The following is a 12,014-nucleotide window of genomic DNA, read 5'->3' as shown; positions in this document are numbered from 1 at the left end:
TCTAACCTCTCCGGCACTTTTCTTTTTTTAATCTTGTAAATTTTATACTGTCTGTTTTTAACATTATGTGCAAATAAACTAATCTAAACTAAAACTAAACATTATTCATCCCGTTATGCGTTGCCACGCATGTTTCCTCCTCCTGCAGCTGCCACGGTGTTGGCCTGTTCTGTAATGTTGCTTTTCTCCTCCTCATATTTTAGTAGAATTAATCTCTGATCCTCACGAGAAATACTTTTTTCCCCCCCACATACGGCACTCTGTGAGGATGCTCAGTATCGCTCAGTGACACTGCGCTTCTCTCATGATTGTGATTGGTCCGCTGCGTGCGCATTCACGGCTCTTGATAAAGCAACCCTGTGTTGAGTTACCGAATTGATATCCAGCGTTGTGATACCGATTATCCTGATTGCCATTGTTAGGGTTAGTCAACCCAGGATAGGTCTGGGTAACCCAGGAAAGGTTGATCTCACTTCGTGATACAGGCCCCAGGTGTGCGTCACTGAAGAGGCCCTATCTTCTATTCCAAAAAATTGTGCACAAAGAATTGCAGATACTTCATGCCTGCTGAGGATACACACATGCATCCTTGAATATTCACTTAAGGATGGACTCAGTCTTCAGTAGAATTCGAGCTATCCTTGACACTGGAACAGTCCTTTGACAGGATTTGATGATGTGGCCTCCTTTAAATTCAGCTATTTAAAGATCCTTCCTTGACTTTGAGGAGCATCATTTGACCTGAGACCTGTTAGCTTTAGTCTCAATCTGGTAGCATGATGTTGTTTGTAGCCATCAAGTTTACGCTAGTAAGAAGGAGTGCTTAGGTCATGATATGATATTATTGCAATATTAGATGTATGGCGAAATGCTGAGTATTGCGATACAATATATTGTGATTTTATTACCTTTTTTCAAATTGCAAATTATTTCCCCAAAGGAAAACTTTTTCTTATGTGTTTTACCTCATAAGATAAAGTTTTAAGTCTGTTCATCTGACTTTAATCATTGTTATTGCAGCAAAATGTGATGCAAAGCAGACTGACCGACACTGTCATAAAACCAGTCAGAACTGCGGCATACAACTGTGGACAGATTTAACACCCTCTACGAGGCCAGATTAAGATCTGAGGGAAATACTTCACATGCAGGTATCCCGCTAACTGAATGACAACACCCATGTTAGAAGTGTTGTCTGTTACATTCTTGTGTTGCATTTTGCTGGAGGTCTGCGGTGTTTGCTCCAGTGTGACTTTGGTGTCCTGCTCTAGTTTGGAGAACGTGAAACAGCAGTCTCTAGTCCTCTGTGAGACAATGTGCCGTTATAGTCACAAACCTGGGTTCATGTATTTTTAGCAGATCTTTGTGCATGAAGCAGGTGATGGACTGTGTTATTTTCTTAGCTCTCTCACAGTTGGATGGTAGTTTTGTCGAGCTAAGTGTGTCCAGTGTTGGTTGATTTTAAGGCAGAGAGGGTTTAGTGTCTCTGGATGGTGGCAGGTGAGGTGAGCCCTCATGTTTGTATTATTCCCAGAGTATTTTGTTCTCATATGGCTGCTGAAAAATCACGTGTGTCATATCGTCTAGCGAACCTCCGTCGGATCGGCTCCCGGAAAATTGCCTTCTTTAACATTTTTTTATCCACTTTTAACTGGCATACTCTTGGTAAACTGTTTTTACCCTTTACACAATCTCTTTATGTGACCACTGTTGCAATCGGGCCTATCGATCCCAAAATCTCATAACTAGCTCATGCCCAGCGCTAGCTAGCCGGCTAACATTAGCCTGTTTTTAGCACTAGCTAGCTTGTTTTTAGCATTGCCGCTAATGCTACTTATCTGTTGAAGAACCTAACGCTACTGGGAAGTTACCGGGACTCAACGCCTTTCCAACGCCCTCTGGCTTCTACTAACCCTGATGCCTATTCTCCGCAGCAGGCCCTATTACTGGCCACTACATTCACCATGGCTCCACTCACCTCTCCATTCGGCTGCGTCAACTGCACTGTCCTTGCTGAGAAGGTCACAAAGCTGGAACAATGTATTTCCACACTTTGCAAGATCTGTGAAGCCGAACTGCAAATGGACACCATCATCTTCCGTTCCACACCACCAGAGTCTGAATCAGCCACCAGTCCTGCCTCTGTTGCTCTGATGTCATCGCTCCCCATCGGGCAGCTGTTACCCCTGCTATCCCTCCACTGAGCTCCAACACCGACCCCACCTGGATCAGGCATAGGGCTAAGCCCAGGTCCCTGGCCACCTCCACTCCTTGAGAGCCTGCATCATGGTCCCAGGTCGGAGAGCAGGAGAGGCAAGTAGTTTCCTCACGCACTCCACCACACCACCCACCTTGACAGTAGATTTGATATCTTCGCCCTGCAAGATTTCCCTCCCCTAGCAGCTGAACCCCAACCTTCACTGCCACCTTCCCCACAGTCCAACAACGCACCGCCACTTCAGTCCACCCCTCAGTGCCCTGCTCTCCCCGGAGCTCGCCGCCTCTGCATCCCGCACTTCACACCAGCTCTGCAGCGTTCTCCTGCCTCATCCTCCACCTGCGCCTCTCCACCCGCTCTGTCACCGCCACCCAGATCTCCATCAGAACCCTCTCTCCCTTCATCACCACTACCTCCTCGCCCCCTTTTCCCCCCGACCACTCTAATAATTGGAGACTCCATGACAAGAAATGTCCGCTTCTTCAATGCAGTTACGCACTTGTTTCCCTGGAGCAACCGTCCCCGTCATTCTTGCTAAACTCCCCGGCATACTCCAAACACTCCAGTCATCTGTCCACAGAATAATCATTCACGTTGGCTACGCGGATGCTTCCTGCCGACAGACTGAGATCACCAAAGCAGAGTTCAACAAATTATTTCGATTCCTCCACACCATCGGAAAATCAGTCTTCGTAAGTGGCCCACCCTCTCCTCACGGCTGTGGATATGGAATATTCAGCTGTATCATATCCTTCCACACGTGGCTTCAATCTGCCTGCAAAACACACTCCGTGAGCTTCATAGACAATTTCAATCTGTTTTGGGGCCGAAAATCTGTTTTAAACCCGACGGTTTCCACCCGAACAAACTGGGAAGCCGGATTTTAACAGCTATCTTGCAGCATGCTGTTCACAATCAACCACGTGACTGACTGTTTACACTCCCCATGCAGCTCCCCCCTTCTTCCTCTACGGTCCAAACTCAGAACACCACCACCACTTTCCACAGCTCCCCCCACAGGCCCCGCTGTCGCTGTCGCTGCCTTCTCCTGCTGCTCCTTACACCATTCAGCCTGTTACCACTGTTAGATCTCACCGTCCCCATAACTGCCTCAATTGTACTAACAAAAGCAACCTCATTAACATAAAAAGCAATGACCTTACTACAAATTTTCCCATTCAGCCCATTATAACTATCAGAAACCCCGTCCCCAAAACAGAAATGCAAAACAAGTGAAAAAAAAAACATCGCAACCTCTGCCTGCTCACCCTCTCCTCACAGTCTCTCACACAACAACATCCTCTCAAGCTGGCTCTCCAAAACACTCGTTCAATCAACAATAAAGCACTCGTCTTAAACGATTTCATAACTGACACTAATCTGGACATCCTCTGTCTCACCGAAACCTGGCACCATCATCTGGGCTATTTCACACTCACCGCCACCCCCTCTGGATACACATACATTGACCAACCCCGTCTCACTGGACGAGGCGGCGGTGTTGCCTCAATCCAGAAAAAACCCTCAAAATCAACACTATATCCACTCCTTCTGTACAGTCATTTGAAAACATTGCTCTTAAACTCCCTGGCCCCACCCCCTTGTCATTGCTGTAATCCACCGCCCCCCCCAAACCACAGCCATCTTTTCTCTCCGACTTTACAGATTTTGTCACACATCTCTCAGCCATCTCACCTTCAGGTTAACTACTTGGCGACTTCAAATTCCATATTGACAACACTACCTGTAAACGAGCCTCTGACTTTCTGGATCTCCTCGACTGCCTCAACCTCACTCAGCATGTCAATTTCCCCACCCACTCCCGCGGCCACACCCTGGATTTAGTCTGCTCCATTGGTCTCACCATCCAACATCTCCGACCACCTGGCTATCATCATCATGGACTTTCCTCTCTTTCTTCCAATCCAAAATTGATACCATCTACAGTTCCCTATCCTCCTCCCCCATCACCCATTCCTCCTCCCTCCCCCTTGCTCCTCTTATCACCTCTCCACTCTTTAGATTTTCACCCATCTTCCCAGCTGATTTGTCCAAAATCATCTCAACCATGAAATCCTCCACCTGCATCCTAGATCCCATCCCATCCTCCTTTGTTAAACACTGCTTCCCCACCATCTCCCCAATTATCTCAGGGATTATCAACTCCTCCCTCAACTTTTCCTCTGTTCCCCCATAACTGAAACTGGCTGCTGTAACCCCCATCATCAAGAAACCTGAACTCAACCCTGACAGCATCAATAACTTCTAGCCCATTTCCAACCTCCCATTCCTGTCTAAAATTCTGGAACATGTTGTTGCCTCACAAATCAAAGACCATCTCACCAATAATGACCTCTACGAACAATTTCAATCCGGATCCAGTACCCACCACAGCACTGCCCTCCTCAAAGTAACAAATGACCTTCTCCTCTCCTCAGACTCCGGCCAACTCTCCATCCTCATCCTCCCGGACCTCACTGCTGCCTTTGATACCATTAACTACTCCATCTTACTCTCCCGCCTACAATCTCTTCTCAACAAGACGATGCCCTCACCTGGCTCCACTCATATCTGAAAGGAATCAATTCATCTTCATTAACAACTGCTTCTCCTCAACTGCCCCCTTGTCCCAAGGTGTCCCCCAGGGTTCGGTGCTTGGTCCTCTCCTCTTCATCCTATACCTCCTCCCCCTCAGTCAGATCATCCGTTGTCACGGCCTCCGTTTCCACGGTTACGCTGATGACATCCAGCTCTACATCTCCACCAAATCCATCACCTCTCAGACCCACTCCACCCTCTCAAACTGTCTCTCTGATATCAGACACTGGATGCAAACAAATCTCCTCAAACTCAACTACGACAAATCAGACTTACTTATAATTGGTCCAAATTCCCTCACCCTGACAGCCAAAGACTTCCATCTCTTTATCGACAACTCCACCCTCTCCCCCTCCCCCCACTGCCGCAACCTTGGAGTCATCTTTGACAGCAATCTCTCCTTCAACCACCACATCAAGCAAGTCACCAAATCAGCATTCCACCATCTCAAAAACATCGCCCGCCTTCACCCCTCTCTCTTCTTCCCTGCAGCTGAAACCCTCATTCATGCTTTTATTACATCTCATATCGACTACTGCAACAGTATCCTCTACGGCACAACCTCCAATCTCCTCAATAAACTATAGTATATCCAGAACTCTGCTGCCCACCTCCTATCCACACCCTCTCCCGTGACCACATCACTCCTGTCCTCCGGAACCTACACTGGCTCCCTGTTCCTTACCGTATCCAATTCAAAATCCTCCTACTCACCCACAAAGCACTTCACAACCAGGCCCGCTCCTACCTTAAAGACCTCTATAAATAAAATGTATTATTATTATTATTATTATATCCAAGTCCTCATTTCTTTCTGTGTTAAAAAATCCATAATAAGTCAAGACGCTGACAGCTCGTGTCTGATTTCTTTCTCCAGTGCCTCCATCTTTGTTTTGATGAACTTCCTGCCAAATGCCGCTGACTGAGACCTCAACTGTCCTCACCAGGAAAAAAACATCAGCACCATCTAGTGGACTGAAAATGCAATTGATTTTATTAAAATATATATCTGCAAAAATTAATAATCGACAAAGATCGACAAAAGATCGACACACGTCAGTGTGTTGATACAATATTGCCATGCAGAATATTGCGATACTATGCTGTATCAATTCCAGCAGGATAAGAACCCTAGACCTTCCACATGGAGGACGAATGCTCTAGCCACTACACTGGGGAGGCCCCCTGATGGCGTTGATGGTTGCTAGTTAAAAATAAGAGGCTGATTTTGTCCACTTCTTTCTGAGGTCAAGGATGAATTATTTAAAATATTTCAATGGTAAATCTGCCACCTTTTCCCCCGTTAAAGGTTTTTTTGGGGGGAGTTTTTCCTTATCCGCTGCGAGGGTCCAAAGGACAGAGGGATATCGTATGCTGTAAAGCCCTCTGAGGTAAATTGTGATTTGTGATATTGGGCTTTATAAATAAAATTGATTGATTGAGTGACCTTTATAGCATATGTGCCTTACTTGCATAGAAAGCTCGACGGTGTAGTAACAGGCTTAGCTTAGCAAAAAGTGAATTGATGTACACCAGCTCAGTTGTTAGATGTTACACTTAAATGGATTCAAAATGTTTGGCCGATAAAGTGGAGTATCATTTGCATAGCGGTGGAATTACGATAAAACTATGATTTAGCCTACAGACATTATCATGTTGTGTATTTGTACAGTTGATGTTTTTAACTCACATCTTGTCCTCCTGAGATACAACAACTTCATTGGGGTTGGATGGTGATGGGGTGATGTTCATCCAGGTACTCTCAGTTAGCCTGCCGATTGTGTTATATACTTCATTATCAGTGTAACCCGTGATAAAGTTCCACCGGCCGTACATCTGCAGACAAATAAAATATGGAGTCAGTTAGTGACAGCAGACACAAAAACCTTTTAATAATGGAAGTAGGGCTATATATCAAACCTCACAACTTTTTAGTGGCACCAACGTAAACATATGTGTTGCATCAAAAACTGTCAAGTTCGGTCAGAATCATAACCTTGTTTACTTGTTATCTGATGAGATTGTTTATTCAACCCCCCCCTCACTCCGAAGTTGGTGAAATCTAGCGCCTGGGTAGTGACTTGCAGTGTCAGACACTGACGAAAAAAGCCGTCCTTGAATGTCAGCATGATATGCGGCAGTGTCAGGGGGAAACGCGGCGGAAGAAGAACGAAAGTTGAGGCGGTGAAGGTCCGAGTGGGGCAGGCGGGAGGGATGGTGGATGGGTCCAACAAACACTGACTTTAACCAAGGAGAGCAGTGTTTGTGTCCTGGAAGATTCTAAAGCCAAACCCTGTTCTTTTTTCTTAAACCTAACCATGTGCTTTTGTTACCCTAAACCTAACAAAGTATTCTTGTTGCCTGAACCCAACCATGTGCATTAGTTGTTGGATGAAGGAAAATGTCAATTCATGTTGTTGTACTGATTTAGTGCATTTACTTTGAAAGTGGCTGTGTGCAAATGTTAAATTTCCTGTTAAAACAGAAGTGTGTTTCGAAAGAGGACAGTGCATGCAACAGAGATAACCCAGAGTATCTTTCAGGTCGTATCAAGATGTGGAAAGTCCATGACCGAACGTCAATATGTGACAAGGTTGGGGTGAGAATGTGTTGGTTTATCATATTTGTGCTGGTTTTACAGTTTTACTCAGGAAAACCTTTTGGATGGCTGCTTGTGTCTAGACGTGAAATATGGGAACTTATTCAAGGGAAAAAAGTTTAACGTAGAATAACAAATTTATATATTACCCAAGGTCAGGTATTGTATAGGTATTGAAACTTGGAACTTGGAAACTATTTGGATGGGTTTAGCCTAGCAAAAGGCAAAGGCTGTAAGGAGAGGGAAACTAGGTCTTTCTCACTAATGAGTATATATTCCAGAAAAAGGCATACACCACTTCCCACTGAGAAGTTGGGATCTATAAAAACAAACTTGATGGGAGAAAGTGCGCACCTGTGAGGAAAATCTGACCCATGCATATGACAACCTGGTCTCACACCGAAGTCTTCAGAATCCAGCGCTTGGGCAGTGTTTTGCAGCGTCAGACACTGACTGAAAAAGCTGTCCTTTAACACTGGCATGATACATGGCTGGTTGTTGTTATAGTTTAATGGCGCTTGGCAGCGTCTGGGGGGTAACGTGGTGGGACAAGAACGACAGGTAAGGTGCCGAAAGTTTGAGTAGACTTTCACCTGGGAGAGCCGTGTTCGCATCCTGTAAGATTGTAAAGCCAAACCCTGTTCTTTTTTCCCAAACCCAACCACATGCATTAGTTGTTGAAGGCAAAAAAACGTCAATTGGCGGTGTTGTACTTACGTAGTATGTTTATTTTGAAAGAGACTGTTTGCAAACTACTATATTTCCTGTGAAAACAGAAGTGTATTTTGAAAGAAGACAATGCATGTAACAGGCAGAACTTGACAATGCGTCCAAGACCGTCAACAACCATCGATCCAGAGTACCTTTCATCTCATATCTGAATGTGGAAGGTCCATGACCAAACATCAATATGTGATGAGGTTGGAGTGAGAATGTGTTGTATATGGACATCTGGAGGCAGGGAAAATTGGCAACACAGAGGGTGAGGTGGTGATTTTAAGCCACATTGAAGAATAAGTGTTAATATAAATATTACTAGTCCATACCCATTGGGTCTCATTCATGAAAAGTGAGTAAATCCGTGTGTAGATTTGCACATAAAAGCCTACGCTACTAAAAACCTACTCCGGATTCAGGAACGCCGCGGGAAACTCAGATTTGATCGTAAACACGTGTGTATGATCATGAATGCCAATCCATCGTAAAGTGACAGCGCGCTCCCGGTAATCAGCAATTAGCATAAATCCCCGCCCATGAATAGCCAATGACCACCATATAAGGAGGTGTAGGTGCATCCAGTCGACCTGTCAGTCATGGTGCAAACAAAGAAAGAGAGAGAAAGAAAAAAGTTTTTTTCTGAAGCGGAGATCGAAATAATTTTGGGTGAAGTGGACTTAAGAAAAAACATTTTATTTTCTTCAGTTAGTAGTGGTGTGACAGGGACAGGCAAAGCGAAGGCCTGGAGGGAGGTAACAGATGCTGTTAATGTTGTCTCAGTAGTACAAAGAACCAGAGGTGTCAGAGATGAAGCGTAAATGGTTTGATATGAAACTGGAGGCAAAGAAATGCATAAGCACACACAAAAAAAATACAGCAGCCACAGGAGGAGGAGGCTCACAGTCACAACTATCTGCTGCAGACGAGCTCATCGCTGGCATAACTGGGGAGACCCCTCTGTCAGGAATTATTCCTGATGGAGACAGCGACATGCCTCCACTGGAGTCAACATCAAACCCAGACGGTAAGGTGTTGTATCATAATACATGCTGAAAACAATCACTGATAGCGTAGTGGTCACCAAACAAACAGAAGATTCATTTGTGGGGTTTTGAATGAAGTGGGAACGGGAAACCAGAGATGTTTTGTGCGTAATGATGGATAAACTCTAAATCAGTGATGGCTGTCGAAATGTAGAGCTATTTAACATTTATTTTAACAAATGATACGGATAACATATAGCCTACAGCAGTTTTGTATGCAGTGTCTTAGAATTATTTGGATCTTAATAGCCTAAAGCTCTGTTTTATACAACGTAAATTAAACATTTTTCAAATCAGACTTATTCATTCAAATGAAAAAACGTGTCGTCTCAAATAATTCTTTCAGCTGGTGCGTGCTCCTTCGTGGCTCCACCACCTGCTGCTCTTGCTGCCCCTGCTGAACCCAGTCACTGAGGCCGAAGAGGCTGTGATCCAGCTGTCCTTACAGATATTTTTATTATCATCATTCAACATGTAGAAAGAACGTGTAATCTATTGGGTCGATTTACATAGATAATTCACAATCATGAACCTAATCTGGATCTTAAACCTGCTAATTGCCAACTAATTTAACTAAATGTGTTATATTTGTAATATTCTGTCATGTTTAGATTACGTGTTTCAAAGGCATCTGTGTATTGTGTACATAACAGAGCGCAATACGAATTAAAATTGGAATTTCCAATAGTGACAAGCAATATTTATGTGCTTTACTAAATTTACACAAGCACTACGAGTGGTCAGGAGCAGGAGTAGATTTTGTTAGTAGCTACGAAAAGATCGGAGCTACTAAAATATTGATGAATGCGGACATGCACGTAAATTTCTGTCTGCGAACAGTTTACACACAAATTCTTTCGGCTCACGTTTCATGAATGAGACCCATTGAGTGCACAGTTGCCCATGTACAGTTTCACATGGTGTGTGTTTGGGATACAGGTCATAGGAAATTGCAGATTAAATAGTCCACTGAACCCATTAAGAAGAGCAATGTTTGACAGAGTTTTTGTGAATTTGATAGTACGATTGCTTTATTGGAAGTATAGTAGTACCATTGCCAATAGTGGGATAGTTAGTGGGCTAAAACTGTACATCAGTACTTGAGGTAGCATGTTGAAAGGCAGATAGTTAAAGTCATTGCCTTGTAGAAGCTCAGTTTTAGTAAGTTTTACAACTTTTGCTAAGAGGGAACTTTAGAGAGATTATGTTCACCGAGTTTCATGCAGATCGGGCAAACTTCCCTAGGAAGAAATCAATTTTAAGTGTTTGTCCAAAAATTAAAAATGGCAGAAAATCTATATAACCGGAAGTTATGGGTTCTTGAGGCAAATTTGTTCCTCATGTGGAGAGGCATCCAGAGATGGGACCAAGTCACACATGTGCAAGTCTCAAGTAAGTCTCAAGTCTTAACCTTCAAGTCTCAAGTAAGTCCCAAGTCATTTTTTCTTGGGCAAGTCAAGTCAAGTCAAGTCAAGTCCTGTAATAGGTCAAGTCAAGTCCAAGTCAAGTCACCTTATTATTGTAATTTTACCTGCAGAATCTGATCTTAATAAAGTGAAAAGACAAGATATAAGTAACTGTCAGTAAACATTGACTTCATCGCTACAATGTTTACTTGGCAGGGATGACCCCCATGTGTGCGCACGCGCGCGCGCACGCACACACACACACACACACACTAACCAAGGCAGCGGCCAAAATCACCCATTTAGCTCATTTAACCCTGTGTTGCTCGTTCATAAAACGTACAGCCGGTCTTGTGATGAACCGGTCGGAATATGCTCACGTTTTCTGGGGTTAATGTTAACAAATAAATTAAAAAACAAGTTCCACCAAACCGACCCACCCCACCACCACACCCCACCCCACTCCCGTATCGTATCAAGCTAACGTTAGCAAACTAACCAGATAATATTAGCTAACTGACAAGCACTTACTGGGCAGAATGGCTCTTCAAATGCCGAACAAAGTTTGAAGTTGTCGCCTGGCTGTCCAAGATGTTTATGCCGCATGTCTTGCACTGTGCTGTTCGTCTTTTGCCGTAATAATGGTAATTCCGAAAGCCGAAGACGATGACTCGCGGTACCCCTCCCGCTGACATGTTGATGCCTATCTGATATAAGAGGGCGTGTAAGGTACGTAGAGAGGGCATGACTGATTGACAGGGTAGTGATCCAATCATGACAACGCCATTCTCAGCCTGCGCTCCTACCGGGTAATCAACATTATTTTTTAAATTAATTTATTAATTTTATATTCTAACCGAAAACATGATGTGAATAACACTCAAGTCATTCAAGTCATCGTGTCTCAAGTCAAGTCCTGAGTCTTTAACTTCCAAGTCCGAATCAAGTCTCAAGTCTTTTATTTTTTGTCAAGTCACAAGTAATCAAAACAGCAACTCGAGTCGACTCGAGTCCAAGTCACAATGACTCGAGTCCCCATCTCTGGGCATCTCTACGGAAGACGAGAACGGCCATGTATTATTCTTTTTTTTCTGCACTGTTATCTCGTGATAACGACTTATTAATTCGTTATCTCGAGATAACAAAGATTGTTTTCTCGTGATAATTGTCAAGTCTGATGATTGCACGCTGGTTAATGTGATCGTCCTGATTTCAGCCTACAAGAGCTGCCACTGGTGTCCCAGGGAGGTGAAAATGGCAGATCACATTATTGATCAACGCATCAGGATGTAGGCTACTTCAGTCAAGGTCTAACACAGGCAGAAATTGTATTGTGTCTTTCTGTTAGGCATTCAGATTAGTCCTCGTCATTTAAGGAGAAGACTAGAGCGGTTACAACTTCACAGGCGACGGTTAAGTGATCCTGCTCATCG

At 44.1% G+C, this 12,014-nt stretch overlaps 1 protein-coding gene across 1 annotated transcript in view; it reads right to left on the bottom strand.

The window, feature by feature from the left end:
* LOC126383504 (uncharacterized) overlaps nt 1-12,014 on the bottom strand; it is a 38,493-nt gene that overhangs the window by 11,327 nt on the left and 15,152 nt on the right. The window contains exon 2 of the mRNA XM_050034034.1: nt 6,507-6,652. Coding sequence (XP_049889991.1) covers nt 6,507-6,652 — 146 coding nt within the window. The remainder of the gene's footprint in view (nt 1-6,506; nt 6,653-12,014) is intronic.

This window comes from Epinephelus moara, chromosome 22 (assembly GCF_006386435.1).
Source record: "Epinephelus moara isolate mb chromosome 22, YSFRI_EMoa_1.0, whole genome shotgun sequence".
Classification (NCBI taxonomy): domain Eukaryota; kingdom Metazoa; phylum Chordata; class Actinopteri; order Perciformes; family Serranidae; genus Epinephelus; species Epinephelus moara.
This window is presented reverse-complemented; position numbering and strand designations above follow the sequence as displayed.